Below are 22,500 nucleotides of genomic sequence, written 5' to 3' on the forward strand. Positions count from 1 at the left end.
TGGGATGGAATCGCATTTCACATTAACATATGACCTCTGTTCTCACCAAAGTTGGAGCAACTAACATACGTTTGTACAAGCTCAACTACGACAACATTGTATTTGCAAATATAGCATTTCGTATGTTTTCTGTTCACACAAACATTTGAACAACAGAACATACAACCATACAAGATTATACAAGCTAAAATATGAGGTTGTAGTTGCTAATGCAGAGTAATTTTCTAGTGTTGCATTTTGAAAAAAGATCTATGACTATGTGGGATTTTAGTTAACCTTGGACACAACATTATATTATTATGGGGCAAAGGTTTGTGATTGTTTTGCCCATGAGGTATTAAGACGTTTGGTGATTACAAACAAAGGGGACACAACTTCCAATATGTCTGAAATGTGAGCTGGCTATTTTCTGCATGGACAGAAAAAAACTAGGGAGTAATATGATACTGGACACCCAAGCAAGCGAGCAGGATGTCAACAGAATGTCAACAGGTTGCTTGACTGACTAGAGCCACTCTAAAGGAGGAGAAACATTGTGGTTTGGTTTGTACACAGCATTTGAATAAAGACACCCTACATAGCACATGTCTTATTTGATAAAATGAAATGCTGTGATTATGGAACTCATGAGAAAACAGCAAGATAAAGAGGAAATGGAAATATTCATTTGGAAAACACAATGAAGCCTTGTGGTGCTTTTCACATTTATTCATTATCCTTTCATTTCATAACATATCTCTTTTTGCCGCTTGCTTTGGCATTCATGTGCATGCGTGCACACACACACACACACACACACACACACACACACACACACACACACACACACACACACACACACACACACACACACACACACACACACACACACACACACACACACACACACACACACACACACACACACACACACACACAGTACATGGTTTCTTTACCTCCTTGAAGGCTCGGTGCATGCTCTCTGGATTATAATCGAGACGTTTTTTGGGAGGCTTTGAGCAGAAGAGATGTACAGACAGAGGAAGGGATGAGGGATGACATGATGGAAGTAATGGCATCGGGAAAAAGGGAGAAAGGAAAACAGAGACATAATTAGGTGGACACAGAAGATAGTGAAGCACTGAGGTACTAGACACACACACACACACACACACACACACACACACACACACACACACACACACACACACACACACACACACACACACACACACACACACACACACACACACACACACACACACACACACACACACACACAATATAGCAAAACAAAAAAAACTAACAGTGCACACCAAAACAAGTAAAAACCACAGCACAAAAAAACACACAAGCATATTAGGAGTACAGGTGCACTCTAATGAAGGGTAAGCGGTGTAGCAATCCCACAAGAGAAACCAATAGGGGCATGTATGTACTGCTGCCTGGACTCCTCCAGTCCCTCCGATATCCAATTAGCAGGCTATCTATGTTTGGGTGCCACCTGCGTCTAATCCTCATGAGCTCAGATCATAACACAAACATGACCCACCTCCACTGAGGAGGCGGCCAACAACCTGTCAATCAAACATGCCGCTTACTAGTATTATCGGAGGGATATGAGTGCTACTGATTGAGATTTCCCAAAACTGATTGTGTGTTTTGTTTTTTTTAACTTATACAACCAATGCAATTCTGAAAATTCAATGTGCGCACAGTCGGAACAAATAAAATCTGGTGCTAGGCATGGTAGATAATGTGAGAATGGTATGGGTTGGCTCCTAGATTATTTTATTACATTGGTTTGCAGCGTTTCGATCCTCCTATGTAAATCTTCCTCTAGTTGAATTGAAGTACAAGTCATACATGCGACTCCGTGATTAATTTCACTGTTTAAGACACATAACAAACAGTGAGAAGACTTTACTCTTGTCTGTGAGCCTGTCTCAAGTCGGTGGCCCACTATTTATTCGACACACAAATCTGTAGAAAATGCATGCTTTTTCTGGTGCTCAAGTTCTCAAAAAAACAGTTAGGATCAAACAGCTAAAGTGCACAATCAAAGTCACTAATATGGCAGTGAGAGAAAGCATTGAGAATTCATGGATGTTTTGATTGTGTAGCGTAAGGTGACCAGATTTGCCAGTTTTCCGTTGAAAGTCCATATTTCTAGTGGTCTGTTTCTATTGAAATCCAATGTACAGTAGAGCCACAGATTCTGTACCATGTTCTCTTGACTGTACCATGTTGACTACTCTTTGCAAGGTCCATCTTAAAACACCTTGGAAATCTTATGGAACTTTCACGGTATATGGAAGGGCAAAAATAAGTGGCTCCTACTGTAAATTAAGAGCTTTGTTTAAAATGACATCCATTTTGGAACATTTTGAGAAATTAACATTTTTGTCACATACAGTATAACCAATTGCTCCTGTTCAACTGCCATGTTAGGTTCTCACCACACACACACACACACACAAAGTTAGCCACAGCAGGGACTACGTTCATGCTACAGCAGCCTATAGTGTCACATTCAAAGGTCAAAAACACTCCACACAAAGTACTGATCTATGCCATTTTCATCTACTGTACGGTATGTCATGTGACTCGTGTAATCTCCCTATCAAACAGCACAGTTCTGGTGTCTGGTTACTGACCCTCTTGCCTGTGGCTGTGGCAGGTTTTATTGATGATAATGACCCCTTTTCTGAACTTCGTATAACACAGGGTGCGTGCATCTACAGAATATGTAATGTCTCGTGAGAATGACTAATATGACTGCAGGGCAGAAACCTATAGATAATAGTGTAATCATTGTGGAATCAATAAATACATGTTTAAAACAACTACATTGTTTTTTTTTAAGTTATTCTGTCTGACCACTAGCAAAGATGAAGTCCCTACTTCTGATTTCCAGCTGAGATGTTGAAGCCCTAAGACTTGCATCCTTGAACTAAATGTAGCACTACCTCAAGAACGTAGGCCTACCACATGTTGACACAACCACAGAGGAACTTAGATCAGTACTTATTCCAAGGTGAAAAATCCCAAGCTTTGTAAGTTTCCACATCGCAAGAGCAGTCTAAATACTGATGCACAAAACAGGCCCGCTGAGCACAAACTCCACATAGCCCAGCCCACCCTGCCAATTAGCCACTTACCGGCCGCCCAAACTCCAGCTCAGAAAAGAACTTATACCAGGGCTCATTCTCTAAGTCTAACTCATCTGGATTCACATTAGTCACCTGAGGATAGCCCGGCAGGGATGAGAAAAGAAGCGGGGGAGAAAGAGAAGAAGATTGATGAGCGGAAGGAGCAGAATGAATACACGCCAGAATCAAGTATGCACACATAGACACAGTCCATCTCTGTTCTCTCTGTTCTCTCTCTCTCTCTCTCTCTCTCTCTCTCTCTCTCTCTCTCTCTCTCTCTCTCTCTCTCTCACTCACTCTCTCTCTCTCACACACACACACACACACACACACACACACACACACACACACACACACACACACACACACACACACACACACACACACACACACACACACACACACACACACACACACACACGGAAACCCACAGATAGACAGAGACACACAGAAAGCTTCATGAGGAAATGTGACAGTCCTGAAATGAAAGGGAGATGAGGAATGAGTTGCTGATTAATTATGAAAGTCCACAGAGCCAGATGATTAATTGCTGGGCAGCTTCAGATCTCAGCTCTCTGAGGACATTATATTTTACAACATTGTAGATAAAGTCGAAAATGAACATGCACCCATATTCATTCATATGCAAAATTCATTAAAATTTTTTTTTTTTTTTGCAACGGCAGAAGTTCCTATTTGACTGAGCCAACAGGACATTACCTTTTAGAGTGAGCAGGTAAGTTTCATTTCATAAAACACATTTAAAAACCAAATTTACCAAAGTGCTCCACAGTCTCTAACTGAAACAGCAAATATAGAACCTATGCACCGACCAGGCCTCAAGTCATAAGGCACCATACCTACTTTGGAAAATGTGTTTAGTTATATAAGAGGAATTGAACATTTGTTTCTCTTCAGAGTAGACTCCTACTGACTACGGATGCAGCGTCAATGATGTTTGGCATTCTGTTGCACAAACAGGACCAAACCAGCAGAGGGCAGTGTAACATTGGAGGTTCGACTAGTTGTGTTTTTCTGGAGAGCAACATCCTCATCCCAATACCCAAAAGAACAATTCCACCCCACCGTGAAACCCAGCACTAAGCACATTTGGTATTTACAGAAAAACAATAATCCAAAGCCATCATATGACTGGAAAAAGGAATTCCACACATGCCAATCACATAGCAATGGGCATTAACAAGGGTTAATTCTGCATTGTTTAATGAAGCTTTTATTCATCCAGACCACTGAGGCAACTGTGGGGCAGATTTAATTTTGAATTGCGGATGTTTAATTAGTCCTGGCGTGTACAATAGGGCGTGAGGAGACCATCATGTACTGAGTGGGAAGGAGAAAAAAAACACAGGACAATTTAATGGGACGTGATTATTATAGGCCCGGATTAATTAAATGACATGAAATATAATGCAGGCCTGCCAATCCAGTCTGAACTTCATTCTTGGCGAAGAACTTAATGCGTCAGACATTTTTATTTAACTGCGTTGGGTCAATATTTATTTTGCTGTGTGCATACAATATTGAGATGCAAAACCTCTAAAGGTTTAAGCATAACCACAATATTGATCTCTTACGTGAACATAAATTAAAATGCATCCAACTGTGCACGGCAACGTCGACTCCACTATGAAACGACAGAGAGCAAAAATGACACTGATGCCCTCTGGATAGTAGTAGTCGTTGTCGAGCTGTGCCTCAGTGGAGCAACAGCGGCTGCTGCTGCTGCAGTTTGAGCAAATACCTGCCTTCCCATTCAAGCCTGAATATGAATTAAAATGCATGCAGTCTTGCATAACAACCTCTCTACACCACTGTCAGACAACAGAGAAAAACGGCACTGATGTGTTTGGGGTAGTAGTAGAGCAGAGCAGAGCGCTCTCGAGTGTTACACGTACCTCAGAAGACCAACAATGGCTGCTACTGCTGTTTTTTAATGCAGCATAGCAGCAGCTACAGCAGCAGTAGGGCTTACTGTGCATGGCATCCATGGGCAGCCATGGCTCAATGGTTAGAGCACTGGTCTTTAGATCAGAGGGATACAGGTTCAAATCCCACCCTTACCAGCACATTCATCCATGGCTGAAGTGCCCTTGAGCAAGGCACCTAACCCCACATTGCTCCAGGGCCTGTCACCAGTTCCCTGTACCTAAAATAACTGTAAATCGCTTTGGATAAGAAAAAGCGTCAGCTAAGTGTAATGTAATGTAGTGCATCCTCTCGCCATGATGACTATGAAATTGCACTGATGCTTTCTGGGTAGTCATACTAGAACAGTACACTGCAGTCAGTACACTAGCTCGCTATAGTGGCTGCTGCTGCTATGCTGCATTTTTTTCTCCAACACAGCAGTAGGGCCCAGCTCATCAGTATCAGCATTACCGCCCTGGGACATGGGCCTGACTACTCCATTCCAGCCCCCCTGGGGACCTTACGAATGACAACATCTCCTTGCTCAGGGCTTAACACTCCATCTTGTGCTCGCCTCAGATCTATCGAAGAAATACTCTGGACGCGTGTGTGTGTGTGTGTGTGTGTGTGTGTGTGTGTGTGTGTGTGTGTGTGTGTGTGTGTGTGTGTGTGTGTGTGTGTGTGTGTGTGTGTGTGTGTGTGTGTGTGTGTGTGTGTGTGTGTGTCAGCTGCTATTCTAACTTTCAGGAAAAAGAGGACAGAGGTAATAACAGCCAATGAGGGGAAGAGAGAGAGAGAGAGAGAGAGAGAGAGAGAGAGAGAGAGAGAGAGAGAGAGAGAGAGAGAGAGAGAGAGAGAGAGAGAGATGGGGGTAAATCTTGAGGTCGAGTCCACTTACTCCCTTCTCTTGTTCCAAAATGGAGGATTTGCCCGGCTCGTAATCAAATATGCTGCGCGGCTCAGCACGGTACTTCCGAGTATCCACTTTACGGTCTGGAGGCCCCCAGTCATTCCTGAGGAAAGAGAGACAGAAACAGGAAATGACAAATAGTCAGAAAAGAAAGGAAACCGTAGGCACACTCGGACACCTGGAGCGTGTTCCATTCTCCACACTGAGCACTGTGTACTGAGATACAGTGCACTTTCCACCCTCAACTTAACGGCAAAATTTGAGGGTGAAGTACAGGTCCAATTCACGTTCTGTCTGATACACTTAACTGAAATGACGGTTGCCGCGTGTCATCAGAGTTTACCAACCACCAATATACAATTCATCACGGAACACACTGTTCCTTATGTTGACAATTTTTTTTAGTTACCCCTTTCTCTTATACACATGGCTATTGTCTTAGGAATCAAAACTATGCGTTGAGTTGAGTGCAAAAAGTGTACAGTAACTCCACACTTCAAAAAACGGCTGGTTTGAGGGCGTTATCCGGGTAGTTTACAGTACACGTCACCGCCACGATTAGAAATGGAACCGCCCTGCGTACCCAAACACAGTGCGGAAAGGGCGGAAAGTACGAACATTGGAACAGGCTTCTGCAGTACGCTGAACTCGCTACTCCACTCTGTACACTACCTCTTCTTCTCTTTGAACAGTCATCCCTTTTTCGATTTCCACATATTTGCAGAATTTCTACATTGCACATTTATACATGATTGTGCACATCATTTTCTTCTCAGTGTACTCAGTACTTAAATTGACATTATTAGTATAGCTTAGCACAATCTGAAAGTAAATGGTAGGTACCATTAACATCAAGCCAAGTGATCACTGGATGGAATTAAATAGCCGTTTTGCCCTCTGGTGAATTTTACAATATTTTTAAATTGATTTATAAGTACATTTGATAGACTTCCATTGCTACATTAAACAGGACTATACAAACTAGGCATTGTAAATTTATAGAGAAAAAATACTCTGTATTATCATAATTTTGCCCGGGCTTAACTACAGATAAGCAGTTTTAGATCAGTTTGACAGTGAGAGGGACAGGAATTGAGTGGGGAGAGAGAGATGGGGAAGGCTCGGGAAGCGTCCTCTGTCTGGATTCGAACAATGGTCTCCAACACACTGAATCATGTAGCCCCCTAGTACCTCTTCTAACTGAACAACCACACTTTTGATAAAGGTGTTTTATATTGCATAACAGTTTTTGTGTATCATTATTTATACATTGTGCTGCTTTATATCTCATTGTACAGAGCATTGACAATATGTCAGTGCTCAGTGAAAAGGACAGTAAAGGCTTTCTATTCTATTCTACACAGGAGTGTATCCAGGTACACGCATTTGACAGAGAATGGCAAATGACTACCAGTGCTGGTCACTGTATAATCAGCAAGAAAGGACACTAGATGGGAAATTAACTCAAAGCACCAGGTCCATACATTTGAAAGATAATGCAAAACTACTAGAAGTGCAGGTCACTCTATTATCAGTCAGAAAGGAAACTCAGGAAGTTACCCCAGTCACCTGTATCTTCACACAGTAGTGTCTGTTCAGGTACATACATTTCACAGCTACTAGTGTGCTGGTCACTGTATAATCAAAAGGGATAATCAATTCCATCTGACAGGGGCAGCTGTTCCTCTGAGCAGGTATTAGGTCATGTACAAAGTGGCCTCCATCTATTCTGCGTTGGGCTCTGTTGCTCCTACCATGCACAGCAGCAGATCAATGTGGAGCTCATTATATCTCTGTGGGGGGGGGTTAAGGTCAGGGGTGATAGATAGATTTTTGTCATAGATTTGTGTGTGTGTGTGAGTGACTGAGTGTGTATGTGTGTGTGTGTGGGGGTGGGGGGTGTGTGTGTGGGTGTCTGTGTGTGTGCGTGTGTGTCAGCATGTGTTTGTCTGTGTGTCTGTGTCTCTCTGTGTGTGCGCGCACACAAGCATATATGCTCGTACAGTATGTGCCAGTCAGCAATGTTCTACTCACATGTCTGGGGTGGTGGTGTCTCGGTCGGGTTCGCGGTCAAGGGCCGGCTCCTTCTCGCGTTCGCGGGTGCGAGGGTGGGTGTGTGCGTGGGGCTGGGAGGGCACGGGCGAGGAGTGGGGTACGGGGGAGGGGGCACTGCTGCTCTTCTGGAAGCTGTAGGTGCCGTTGTCAGACGCGCTCTTCGGGAGGGGCCGGTAAGTGTGGGTCTTAGGTGCCGGGTGGGACTGGATAGAGTTGGTGATGCCACGCTTGTCTGGCGGGAGAAAATCGTAAGTCATTTCATGATTCTTTAATGTATCTGTAATGTAATGTTATGCAGTTACATTACATATACTGAACACACTAACCCTAACCCTATGGTGCAGATTATGTGCATAACGTTACATAATGTAGCATGCATATAGTGTGTGTTAGTGACACACTTTGATGAATTGATTAACTAATAACTGACATAATAACTGATATGGACAGAGTTAATAATGTTAATTAACTGAAAAGCATGCACATATAAATATAGATCATATTTGCATGATATATGATGTGATACATGATAAGCAAAAGAAGAAAATAAATGATATATAAAAAGCAAACAAAAGAATGGAATGAAACTTACCAGAACTACTAACTGTATGAACATTATAGGTGTTTACATAATCATCTGGAATAGAAAAAAGGGGGCAACTTTAAAAATCTGCCTGACACACCAAAGGAAACCCTACCAAAAAAGCCCTGACAGTAAAAACCTAACTACCAAAAATATGAGGACATCAGCCAAATATCCAGTTTGAGTTGATCTGGGCAATCAATACAGAAACTTCTTAACTCTGAAATCCTATACAGTCTTGAGATAGATAGGCACTTAGAAATGTTGGTGTTATACAAAGCAGTTTCCAAACTGAAGTTTCTTGTCTCTAATGTGGCTCCTGGAAAATCTTCTAATTATCTTGCATCTAAACGCTTGATACAGTGCGTTGCTAAGAGGCTTACAGAATGAGACAATTAGGGCCTGATAATGAGACTGAAACAGAAGGGCTAGGAATGGGGATGGGGATGGGCCATGTGTCATTCTGGGCCATTTAGTTTGATCCCTTGACCTTCCTAATCCCAGAAGGTCAGCCAGCAGCCAGTGGCATGTTGGCTGGTGGTTGGCGGGCAGCACAGTCAGTTAGTGTCCAGTAACGATGACCTCTCTAATCCTCCATGCTGCTGAGCAAAGGTTTTTTTCATTGTCGCACTCCTCTGTGTCGATGTTTGGCGAGCGAGCTCCCCCATTTTGCTGTGGACTAAAATCTGTGTTGTGTTGTGTTGTACTAGGCAGCTGTGGCCAGAACAGTCCACGTGCTCACATGGCTGTGACAGTGTGATGGAAACATGCTGCCTCAGCTTTTAGCTCAGGGTCTGATCAATTTTCAATTACTGGTCAGTATGGTGCCCTGTGAGTGTGAGGGTGTTGGCCACACGCCACTCCCTCCTAAGCATCCTAAACGCACAGGGCATCAGTGAGGACCTCTTTTTTCATCCTGTTAGCCATAAAAAAAATTGAGTTTGGAGTATGTTGAAGCTCTGTGAAATAAAACGTTGGTCACAACGGGATTGTGGATGAACAGATGATTTGATGAGTTTATGTCTTCACTCTCTCACTCCCATCCCCTATAGTCATGTCTACACGTTTGTTATTTGTTCAGCTGTCAAAGCCCTACCTGACTTGGGCACAACATGGATCTGCTTGAACATGGTCTTGTACCAGTCCTTTGGCCTGTCCACACTCTGCAGAGAGAGAGGGGGAGAGAGAGAGAGAGAGAGAGAGAGAGAGAGAGAGAGAGAGAGAGAGAGAGAGAGAGAGAGAGAGAGAGAGAGAGAGAGAGAGAGCGAGAGAGAGCGAGAGAGAGCATAAGGCAGTCAGTCACAGGTACAGTAGAAAGATAAACAATGGCAACATTGGCACAAGCTGCTATACAGTCCAACCTCTGTAAGGAGAGAGAGGCCGAAAGAAAGCATTCACTTAGAAAGATAAACAAGGTTAACACCTGGTCAACTAAATGCACTGATGTTTACCAAAGCTGACTATGTCCACATCCTGAAACACCACCGGGAGAGATATACAGTAAAACCCTTTTACTGCTCCACTTCAATAAAGCCCTTACTGCACAACAGAGAGTGGACCAGCACAACTAACCGCAGTACAGTGCAGTCATTGGCTTGTCAATAACACTGAACTCAGCAGCCTAGCTCTCCCATATCCTCCCAGAGGCTATATTAAAAAATCTTTCTGGGAAAAAGCTATTTGCAAACCAGGGAGTCGGGGTGGTGGTGGTGGCGGCTTAGTCCAGATGGCCAGAGATTGATTGGGAGATTAATGCCATAGTTACCAATTGCAGTCCTAGCTGAACCACAGGGCCCTGGATGCCCATATCCCAGTGAAGCGGGGCTGGGTGGGTGGCGACGATGACAAATGGGTAAGTCATCCCGGGCCCAGGAAAAGGGGGGGTGGGGGGTTGAATTAGCAATGTATGTATGAAGAGCGGGGCCCTTTCAGATGAATTTGCCAAGGGCCCAGTCAAAGCTGCCAACAGCCCTGTAGACACCCATTATGCAGCATTTTACAGCCAGCTCGACTTGTTCTCTACTTTGTTGGTGTTGAGTACTACAAGGTTGTAGTGAGAATGCGGAGTAGCACATTTGCATGCGATGCACGTATGCCCGTTTGCGACGAGAATGCTGTAAAATTGCACAGTAAGTTTAGTGAAGTACAATGCAGAGCAGTGCCATATGTTACACTAGCCCTCATCAGGGTATAACAAATCGCCAACTCAGCCTCATTTGATTGTAGCATCGTCAAGTTCACTAAACTGCACATTCCCAACTGGGGAAAACAGCATTCAAGGCTAGGTGGAAATTTCTTTTTTCATAATGCACGAACATACGCTTAGATATACGATATACAATAGATAGGTGTATTTTTTTTAGGGCCTTTTTGCCTTTACTATTACAGGACAGTATGAGAGTAGACAGGAAATGATTGGGAGAGAGAGATGGGGGAGGATCGGGAAATGACCCCGTCCGGACTCGAACCGGGGTCCCCGTGGGTGGGCATGCAAGCCCAAATGTGGGGGGCTTAGTGCGCTGCGCCACAGCGCCCCCACAATAGATAGGTGTATTAAAATATTCACTGGTACCATTATAAAGAATTCAGAAAAAGGGGAAACATTTTTTATGTCACTGCATGTCGACTCAGCAGTCGGATGGGAATGGGTGCATTACTGTAAAATACCCAGTGATGTAACATCCATCGAACAAACAATGAAATCATTTTGACCATAACTTCAGAGCATAAATAATGAGTCACTGGTAAGAATATTGTTGGAAGTTGGAATAGCTCATTAAAATACCCAATAACATAGTAGGAAGTCATTATGCCCAATCAAAATATTAACTTCAAGCCAAACATCTTTTTCTAAAAATGACTTCACAGTACTAATCATCACTGATGTAGAGAATCATCAGGCAAACTGAAAATATTTTGACCATAACTCCAGAGCATTGATAATAATGAGTCACTGGACAGATGCCAGTTGGAAAACCCAATTAAAATACAGAAATAACAAATGTAGTAGGAAGGAAGTCATTACTGGTATGTCGACAATCAGAATCAGGCCATTTTATTCTAAAATGACTTCACAATAGTACTGATGACTCACTGATCTGGAGAATCATCAGCCAAACAGGGAAAATCTTCTCAACCATAACTTCGGAGTGTTGGCCAGATGCCAATTGGTACATTTTAGTAATACCCAATAAATTAGCACATTCAAAATCTACCAAACATCTTTTCCCATTTGTTCTCATATGACTTCATTACATTAACAACAATGTCAAGATATACACTACATTATCACTACATTTTTGTCATGATCACTACAGTATTAGTATTATTATTATCACTAAATTTTTTATCAATATTCATATCAATCAGTACAAAACTTACAGTCCGAAACAAGAGATGGTTACATTGTCAAAGTCAAACTGCATCCATTGTCAATTCTAAAGTAACATGAATTACAAAGGATTGAAATTGTATACCAACAATCAGCAATGTACAATTTAAACACACACCCCTTCCACACACACACACACACATTGACATGACATCCAAAGAAAAAGTAAAACAACTTGTCCGTCCATAGTATGAACGACAACCCAAAAATATTCTGACCAGCCATGATTTCTAAAGGTTATGGGTACAATGTGAATAAGCAGGGACACATTTAACAACCATACAGGCATCCCAAACAGCACACTGTTCCCTCTGGCATCACAGCCTTGATGACGACCCACTCACCGTGCGTATGGCGATGGGGATGCCAGACTCGTCCACTGGCCCAATACCCGTGTAGTGTTGCGGCTTTAGCGAGGAGGGAGTGGTGGTTCCTGCCGTCCGCGCCTCCTCCTCCTTCTCCTGGACATCAGCAGGCGCGAATGCCGGAGCCGGAGCTGCTGATGCCACAGGGGTATGTGTGTTGGCATGGGCTGGCCCGACGCCACCACTGCCAACGCCACCCCCGTCACCGCCAGTGCCACTGCTGCTGATGATGCTGATGGGTTCTGTGCCCGCAGAGAAACAGAGGAGGGAGGGTGAGGGTGGAGGAGGGTGTTAGGTTAGCGGTGGTGGAAGGGATAAATAAATTACTCTAATCAAGTTGGGTGATCGTTACACAAGGCTGCCCCTGCTGTTTTGCTGTTTGGGGCTGATGGCGTTGCTGACATGTTTTATGTGCTAAAGATGAGTGGGACAGCTTTTTTTGGCGCTGGCGTCGGTTATGGATGACACGGAGGGATTAAAAGAGGCTGCTGTCGAGGAGATGCAAAATTGTAATACACAAGAGTCTGAGACATTCCCCTAGCTTATGAATGAGAACAAATATGTGAGAGACACAAAGCCTGAGCGAAAATTTTTCAAAATCCTTCCCCTGGCATGCTGGTGTGCCTTATCCACAGACAATAGAAAAGCCTCATGAAACGCATAAATATATAAACACACATACACACATAAACAAACTTCACCTGCACATGAACATAGACGCACATGCACATGTAAGCACAAGCAATCACACAGCATTCTCCCTCCCCACCCCCACCCCCACCCCCAACACACACACACACACACACACACACACACACACACACACACACACACACACACACACACACACACACACACACACACACACACACACACACACACACACACACACACACACACACACACACACACACACACACTAATCCGACCTCTGCCAACCATGCTCCCTCCCACCTCTCTGAAATCTTGCTTTGCCCCCACCCATGCCCAAAAAAACACGCCGTCACTCAGATTTGCTCCTTAATCCCCGTCACTTGCTGCAGCGGATTAGAACGATTGCTCCACGCAGGGTGGGACGCACGACCGACCAACAACCAGCAGCAGACGAGGGTGAGAGAAGCCCCTCAACAGCATCCAGCTCTCACTTCACCGCCTGGTACACTTCCGCAGATCCACTACCTCAATTTATAGCCAACTGGGGACAGCATGTTTGCCTCATCATTATGACATAGAGCAGTGGTTCTTAACCTTTTTTTCTTAAAGCACCCCCTTTAGATCTGCCCAAGACAAGCCACGCACCCCCAACCCAAACTTCTAGACATGCATACGCACAAAAAATGATTTAAGTGAATAATTACAATGATTCTTGCTTAAAACATTAATGACTGTACATTATTATAATGTTCGCTAGCAGAATTTAGGTCACAACCTCAACACAAACAAAATTCCGTGCACCCCCTGGAATCTCTGGCGCATCCCCAGGGGGTGCCTGCACCCCAGGTTAAGAACCACTGACATAGAGTAACTGACAACGTGCGCTGTCAGTGTAACTTCTAACACTTGAGTAAGAAGCATGAAAATGCTGTCACGAGTAGGAGGGAGGAGGGAAGGGGTAAGGCACAAACAAGAATGACCTCCAGTACCATATCTTGGAGAACTCAGCTGACCCGACATATTTGACAAAAACAATCCTATAATCTTACTAACCCTACAAGGGGTCCCACTGAAGCATGTGCCCTTCCCGAAAAAACAAAACAAACCTACAACAACAACAACAACAGGAACACCACGACAACAAAATTCTCCAATAAACTAAATAGGTTTCAGTTTTTTGTTCTGATGCCTGTCCTGTGATTAGAATGACCTCTGTGGAACTCAGTGGCTGGGATGATAAAGCACCTCATGGGGAAATATACTGGTGCTGGTGATATGCTGGTTACGTAGCTATAACTCATCAAGGAACAAATGGGATAAGTCACTGCACATTGGCAGACTTAAATTTGCTGCATGTTTAGTGATCTAAACATTATGCTAGAGCTTCATCAGGTTCACTTACAGTATCGAAGCATTAGCAAACACATAGTTCCTTCAACATGCATCAAGTCTACCAGTTTTGGTGATTTATCCCAATTGTTTGTACAGTAGGGAGAAGAAGAAGTCCTGAAGAAGGTGGCGGTGGGTGAGGGAGTGTGTTGGGAGGTTGTATAGCTGGGAGTGTGTTGGGGGTTGTAGAGCTGGTTTTGGCATGGTGCCCAGGTACTCACCGGTGTTTCTGCGGGAGGCGGACAGGAGCGAGAGGCCCGGGCTGAAGGATGGCAGTGGCGGGTAGGCCGAGGGGGAGAAGGGCCGCTGGAGGGGGTGGTGGCTCGCATGGCTTCCTGGCACACCTAGGGTACCGTTCACTGCTGTCTGGCCCTGTGCCAGGAAGGAAGAGGAATGGAAGGAGAGGGAGAGATGGGGAGGGTAGGGGAGAGAGAGAGGAAGAAGGAGAGAAGGGAGAGAGGATGTATGTGTGTGTGTGTGTGTGTGTGTGTGTGTGTGTGTGTGTGTGTGTGTGTGTGTGTGTGTGTGTGTGTGTGTGTGTGTGTGTGTGTGTGTGTGTGTGTGTGTGTGTATAGATAGATAGATAGATAGATAGATAGATAGATAGATAGATAGATAGATAGATAGATAGATAGATAGATAGATAGATAGATAGATAGATAGATAAAGACAAAGAATGATAAAGTGGAAGAGAAAAGGGCAAAGAAAAAGACAAGGTTCAATATCGAGGATTTAGTTGTAGGTATAAAGCACTCTAGTTGCTATTAAAAAAAGACCTGTGCAAGGGATATACCGGTACTGCCTAATTCCTATTTTATCAAATCAGTGTTGGCTGGGTGGCGGTGCAGCACGTACGGTACGGTAGGTACGTAAGAGCCTAAACAGGCCCCCCGCTGCGACGCTCTATTACGGTAACACGCCGTGTCAGTCAGCATCAGGATAATTAGCCAGTGACAGCCTCAGCAGCAGAGTCCAGTGCATGGACTTATTACCAGTGTTGTTAAGTTAGTGGTGGGGGGGAGCAAAAAGAAGATTAAACGTCTGCTGTGTTGTGACTGGACAGAGACAAATGATGTCATGGACTATCGCTAACGTAACATAGGTGGGGGGTCGTACACAACAAAAGACGCTGTCGTCAGGGAGAAGCAGAGGAGGTTAATCAGGACAGAGGGGCATTGCTGTTTGACTGGCTACCAGAATTCATTTTCATTCTAAGGCAAGACAGGATCAAGATTAAGTTGTAGGATGGCGGTACCAATGTTAGTCAAGAGGCTGGACAGGACAATTTCTCCCAATCCCAAAAAGAATTTCAGATGAAAAGAAAAACAAGAAAGACAACCAAATCAACCACATCAACAATGAACATTGAGATAAGCAAGGTTAAGTCATATAATGTTGTCTGCATGCTGGACAGGACAAAATGAAAATAATAATATTCCCCACAAGTCAAGTAAAAGAAAGAAAACGAACAAACAAACCCAAAAAGGATCAAGCAAGCATGGTTACGGCACGTCACATAATGGTGGCTGCAGTGTTAGTCAGTCAGCATGCTGGACAGGACAGTGTTCCCCACACAGTTAAATCTGGCACCAGTGATTACTGATTAGCATCCCATTATGGCTCTGAGATGAAGAGAAGCTCTGCAAAGGCAAAGATGTGATTAGTGAGTGACCCCTGTTGACCCCTGAGGGGAGGGAGAGAGGGGAGAGAGGGAGAGAGGAGAGAGAAGGACAGGTGTATATGGATGACAGCAGCAAGACAAAAAAGGCCTGGGGGTGTTTTGGAGATAGAAACGCCTATTAAATGGCTCTCAATGAGAACACCTGTCAATCAGGAGAGCTAGTATGGGGAATCAGGAAGCTGGTATGGCTTCAGGGCATGGCATGCCATGAGTGACAGAGAGGCCAAAGAGAAGCAGTGAGGACAAAGAGAGAGTGTGTGGGAGAGGGAACGAGCGGGAAGTGGCCAGGTAAGAAAGCAACAATAACCGTGGTGAGTAGTAGTGAAGAGAAATGATAGAAAATGGACAAAGTGGAGTATATCAGGGAAGGGTCAAGAAGGAATAATGTAAAGGATGCTCAACATGAACATGAGAAGTGCAGAGAACTGCTCAATGGAAAGCGAAGGATGATATTTGCGTTAAGCAAGTAAAGCAAATCAGAATTTCAACTGAAACAAAAGGAAAGGTCAGCTGATGAGAGAAGGACAGACGTAGGATTGTGAGTGCTGCAGTGCACAAGTGGTGCATATTCCCGGAATTACTCATATTTACATCGCAAAAGTTAAAGAAAATCAGAAAAGTAACTGAAACAAAAGTAGAGGAAAGGGAGTGAGAGGAAGAGAGGCGCAGGGTGATCGGGTGCCGCAGTGCAGAAGGGACACAAAATCCCTAGAATAGGTCACATATTTACATTGGCGGTGCTAGCTGAGGTGTGCGCGGTGTCGTCGGTGAAGGCTGAGCTCTGGCTGAGGGTGGGCGATGGCGTGCGAGGGGACATCCGGCTGGCTTCCGAGGCCTGATAGCACCTCAGCTCCTCCAGCAGTGCCGTGGACGCCTCGCTCCGCACTGAGTAGTGGCTTAGTACTGACGCCGAGCCGGGGGTGTGGGCCCCCCCGCGTGGGTCGCCCACCGACGGGGACGGGGACGGGGACAGGGACGGCGTTGGGGGGCTCTGTGGAGCCGGTGGCGGGGGAGGTGCGACAGGAGCGGGTGGAGCTGTCAGAGGAGGGGCGGCTGGTTGCTGAAGGCCGATGTAGCGGTGTGCGTGCTCGGACGGTGGAGAGAGGAGAGCGTTGAGGTTGGGGGAGGAGGTGCTCCAAGGAGGCAGAGGAGCTGAGGAGCCAAACTGCCGAGTAGCTGAAGATGCGGGCTGGGAAGGGGGTGAAGAAGAGGAGGAGGAAGAGGAGGAAGAAGAGCAAGAGCAGCAGAGTGAAACCAGTTTAGGGGTTAAGAGATGGCTTTAGGTGACAGGTGTCTGGTTTAGACAGTGAGGCCATGATGGTGAGACACGCTGAATAACAGCATGAAGTACTGTATGATCTCTGGAAGTTTGAAAACATTGCTAAAACAAGTGTGAAAACTAGAAAGAAACCAGGCACATAACATGGCTGGAATGGCACGATTTGCTATAAGTCTGTGAAAACAAAGTGAGTGTTAGCCATGAAATGCATGCATGAAAATGGCACTATGGGGCATTTGATGAATCCGTAACACTCTTGCCAAGGACTGCATTATAGAGACAATAGCTGCAATAGATTAGCATATAGACAGCAGTAGCAGAAGGCCAATTTCAGAATGGAGGGATACTGCAGAGGGCATTGAGTGCCAACTCAAACTTCAGTTAAAAACTTCCTTCCTCCTCCTTCAAGAGAGACTTTGAGAATGTACTTGAAGGATTCCAGACACACTCATATTCAATTCTAAAACATCTGCATTTTCTCACTACCCAATTACATTTGAGACAGTTTCCCTTAGCACTTCTCCCCCTTGATTCCTATACGTGGCTCAGCAACTTTAATAGCGCACTGCGGACTGTGTTCACTTCAGTTCACTTTGCCTCACTTCACTTCCCGTGCGCTAATTAACACGCATTAGTCCTAGAGTTAGTTTGACCTAACATGGCACAGCACTCGTTATGGAACGGTTAGGAAACAACAAGTTGTGATGGTTACTGGAGTGGACTTAAAAAACTGTTGTTTTTAAACTGGTTAAGTACCACGTGTGCCAAACGGGCACTGGGCAGTGTTGGACGGGCTGGTGATGTCCACGTGGTGTCCACAGTCCCTGGGCACAGGAGCTGGGCTGACTTTGGGGGTTCATGGCATGGCTCCCGAGGGCAAGTCTGAGGATCATGGCATGCATCCTGGGGCCAGGCCTGAGGTTCTGCAGCATTGACGTGGACAGTCAGACTGGACAAGTGCCTCTCTGGCTGCTCTTCCTGGACCATGAAGCTGGGGCTGGACTGCTGCAGCCTGGCCACAGAAACTTGCAAACTCGGCACTGCAGATCGGTCTCGGCCTCCGTTGGGGGAGTTACTCCCTCCTTCAACCTTAATGTCAGCAGGCTTCATTTGAACATGAGCTGCTGCTGGGCCCTGTTGAAGCGCTGCAGTGCAGTCTTTAACAACGAGAGGCTCTGGGGAGCTGCAGCTCTCAGAGATAGTGGAGCTAGGAGTGCATGTGGATGTGGATGCACCACCAGTAGCTGATGCGCTCCGGAGAAGGGAAGCCGCCGGGCCATTGTTGTAATAAGTGGAGTGAAAGGGCTGAGGGAGACGCGCTAGGGGGTCAATGAGAGGTGACTGAGGCCGAAAGCCGGCCTCTCTCCGCAAGCCTGCCACCTTCAGATAAGCAAAACCAATGAATGAATGAAGTGAAGGAAGGAATGAATGAGATAACTTCACACAAAAGAGAGATGGAAACAAAAAAAACAAGCAAGAGACATCACTGTATGAGTGTGACTTTATAAAGTGTAAACAGACATGTGGAAATGCAAGTCAACACAATCATTTATACAACCCCCAAGGTTTATACAACTAACACACAGGTGAAGGAATTTCAGGTCAGATAAAGCCAGTGAGTTCTTTCCAGTAAAAAAATCTGGCCAAGGCAGATGGGCTTGAGCATTTTTTTTTTGCGATTTGGTACATTTTCTTCCTTATGCCCTTACATAGTCATTCCCCCAGAATCCCTAAAGCAGGCATATTTAGTTTGGCAGCCAAAAGGCCTAAGCTGTGCAGCTCTGGCCAAGCATAAAAAAGGCACACATATCCCCTTAGGGGGGTCTCCTGAGCCCTCTCTCTTCTCCCCAGCAAGTTTCTCTCTGAAATAGCACAGGCGATTAAGAAGCATGCTCACTCTTATTCCCCAGTTCAACCGAGGAGACTGTAGCAAAGGATACTGAGCCCTGTTAAGACCAAATACTAGAACATGGAGCTTAGTAAGACACTAAATACATTCAGTATGTGGACAGAAGATTTTCCCGAGATAATTCGGCACTTTAACAATCAAGAGTTGAATTTAACCCTCAAAGTGTTGGTCCTATGCTCTAAGTGTTGAATTAGCACGATATGTTTTTTTATACCGAAATCAGCAACAATGCTATACTGCTATTCCTACCGCTACCAATTATGTTAACATACAACTTGAATTCACAGATGGACTTGTGTTCACACACATGTGTACGCACAGATGGTAGCTGACTATGAAGTTCCTTCAGTCCTGGCCACCTGCTCTTAACATGCAATTACAAGTGAAAATGCAGGGTACATCATATGGTATTTAGCTGACGCTCTTATCTTAGTCCCACTGGCTATTATCCCCCTTGAGCTAAGCAGGGTTACATGGCTTGCCCAAGGGCACCTTAGGGTGCAGGAACATGCTGGTCATTCATTTTTTCCCCATTGGTACAGTAGCCAAACCTTTGACCTTTCCATCTCAACTTCTTAACAAGCAGGATACAACTGGGCAAGACTACACTTCCCTAATAAATATTCACATAATGATAAGATTCCTGTGACACACGCAATACCATGGAATTCAGGTAGACATCCACTTAAGTATTCCTGAATTCTTTTTTTAATGAGCAGCAAAAGCAAACATGCAGTGCCTATCCAGGGCCGGTTCTGGCTTATTTGGTGCCCTAGGCGAGTTTGATTTCTGGCGCCCCCCCCTACCTTTGAAAGAAAAAAAAAATCTTTCTTATACCTCACAGAACACAAGACTAATATCCTTAGTAAGCTTAACTAAATAGCATCAAGAACAATAACCGTTTTTCATCAAATGGATTTGTGGTTCTTTTTGACAGGCGACCAACACATCAGATTGAGTCGCATGAAAGTAGCTTCACTGTGTGGTGTGTTGGATGTGATGGTGGTGGGGCCCCCAACCCCAGATGAGAGGGAGGTTATCAATGTGTTTGAATTGTAACGTGAAATTGAAATGCCAGGAGAGTGATACAGTACATTTGCATGTAAAATGCATGTGCAGACAATAAGCCTACCAAGGAGGTCTGCATTGATCTACACTATCTACAGCATCACAAAGCATGGCAGCATAACAATTTTAATAAGCTACACATTTGTGCTGTCTTCCAAACCAATTTCATTTCTGGACTGGAAATAGTGGTGCATTTGTGAGTAGGAGAATGAGAAGGGGGCTATCTATGTGTTTGGAGGGACAGGGTGAGAAAAAGGGAGAAGAGCTGTCACGCTATTGAATTTCATAATATACAAAATATAGTAAATAGCCTCACTTGTCTGCTGTGCATGGTTCTGTTACATGATTAATGTAGGCTATGTCATTCTGGTCTGGAAATTAATGTTTTTTTTAAGCTTACAACAAGCAGGTAATTCATGTGGATGGAAGGAGATATGGCAGCTAAAATTGTTTTAAACATTGCACCAGTCTTACTTTACATTGCTTGTCAACCTAAGCAAGTATTATGATATCAGGTGGGTGTTAGTGAATAGTGAGTAGGCTACTAACAGCTACTTTACTGGATTTCATTGCTTGGCATACTTGGCTAATGTTAGCATGCTAACTAGCGATTTCTCTGATCAAAAACAAAGCTCTTTTTCTCTCTAATTCCAAATAGTAACCTCATAACTATTAGGCTTTCCATAATCACAAACGGTTGCTGATTAAATCACATAGTTCCAAAACACCCTCTGAAACTCCTGCATCATGCAATGAGTGGTTTAATGAGAACATAATAATCTCCATCCAGCAGAGCAGCACTACTGTTTGCGCTTGCCCCCTCTGTCTCTCGAGTGAGTCTCCAAATTCAAAATAGATCGCAAGCTGTCACTCCCCCCCCCCCTTTCTCAGAACTGTCTGTTTATTGGTTCACAGACTTCCCAGAGACAGTTGGAAGAGATATTACTATTGGCTGAGGGGCGCTTTGCCGTGAGGAGCGCTTTCGCCACTCTTTGTTGATTGCGACTTCATAAAAAAAAACTTCATATCGCAAAATTACGCATAGGAGAGCGCCATTTCGGCGCTCCTTCTTCACATGGCGCTCTAGGCGACCGCCTAGCCGGCCTATGCTAAAAACCGGCCCTGTGCCTATCCACACTTCGACTTCCACAGGTATATCCGTTTCCAGTTTCTCTAGCACAAACACTGACCCCCATCTAGCAAGTACACACACACCGAATGCACTAAGGTATTTCTGAGTTATTTTCTTTCTGGACAGTACATGCAAACAGGCACGTACTGTATGGTACATAACAATGTCTATCCCTCTCTTCAACTTTCACAGCAATTTCCCTTTCCACCTTCTATAGCACAAACACAGACACCCATCCAGCAAGTACAGTACAGCAATGTTTCCCAACCTTTTTTGTCTTGTGTACCCCCAAGCCTTTTCGTTGTGCCATGAGTACCCCCTAAGTCAAGTTCTATATCGCTTTCTCCATCCCAATGTAACTAAGCTCCATATATTTGTTGAAATTAAAATTTTCCAAGTACCCCCTGTAGTGCGCTCGGGTACCCCTCGTGGTACACATATTCCTGGTTGGGAAACACTGCAGTACAATACACACTTCAAATACACACTTCAAAGTGCGCACTTCCTCCTTTCCCTCGTCACCTACCGGCGTGGTGGCTTTCCTCTCCTGCAGGTTGGGCCGGACACTGCGGTATCCCTTGGCCGCCAGAGAGGAGGAAGGGGTGGGGGTGGCGTCTCCGTTTCGCAGGGGCTCCCCAGGGCTGTATGCCCTCCAGACGTCTACTCAATCACCACACAACACAAACACACAACAAAAACACAGCACAAAGAGCCCATTAGTGCTTGTTGACACATGAACAAATAAACCCCCTTTACAATGCTGCCACTCAACAGAACTGTCAAAGCACCATCCTTGCCTCTGCAGGGTAGCGCACTGCAGGGGTCAAATGTACTGAATGAACATATCGTTGTCAGCTTGGGATAGAATGGGTAAGGGTAATTACAATAACTACAGAATTTAAGAGTGATGCTAGTTATTTTTTCACTTGCATGCTGCACCATGTCCCTCAACTCTGCATTTGTGGTGGTGTTACCACTGCAGGGTCCGATACACTGGAGGACCACATTGGTGGCACTTTGCGGA

At 44.8% G+C, this 22,500-nt stretch overlaps 1 protein-coding gene across 6 annotated transcripts in view; it reads right to left on the reverse strand.

Annotated features, from left to right (window-relative positions):
- sorbs2b (sorbin and SH3 domain containing 2b) overlaps nt 1-22,500 on the reverse strand; it is a 70,501-nt gene that overhangs the window by 22,094 nt on the left and 25,907 nt on the right. For 3 of the 6 annotated variants that reach the window (XM_063189745.1, XM_063189743.1, XM_063189746.1), the window contains exons 5-14: nt 22,003-22,136; nt 16,819-17,277; nt 14,629-14,779; nt 12,344-12,606; nt 9,705-9,771; nt 8,618-8,662; nt 8,005-8,257; nt 5,959-6,073; nt 3,141-3,224; nt 936-992 (exon numbers count right to left, since the gene is read on the reverse strand). In XM_063189745.1, the coding sequence (XP_063045815.1) occupies nt 936-992; nt 3,141-3,224; nt 5,959-6,073; nt 8,005-8,257; nt 8,618-8,662; nt 9,705-9,771; nt 12,344-12,606; nt 14,629-14,779; nt 16,819-17,277; nt 22,003-22,136 (1,628 nt within the window). The remainder of the gene's footprint in view (nt 1-935; nt 993-3,140; nt 3,225-5,958; nt 6,074-8,004; nt 8,258-8,617; nt 8,663-9,704; nt 9,772-12,343; nt 12,607-14,628; nt 14,780-16,818; nt 17,278-22,002; nt 22,137-22,500) is intronic. The other 3 variants (XM_063189748.1, XM_063189747.1, XM_063189749.1) reach the window with 2 other exon arrangements.

This window comes from Engraulis encrasicolus, chromosome 23 (assembly GCF_034702125.1).
Source record: "Engraulis encrasicolus isolate BLACKSEA-1 chromosome 23, IST_EnEncr_1.0, whole genome shotgun sequence".
NCBI classification, from domain to species: domain Eukaryota; kingdom Metazoa; phylum Chordata; class Actinopteri; order Clupeiformes; family Engraulidae; genus Engraulis; species Engraulis encrasicolus.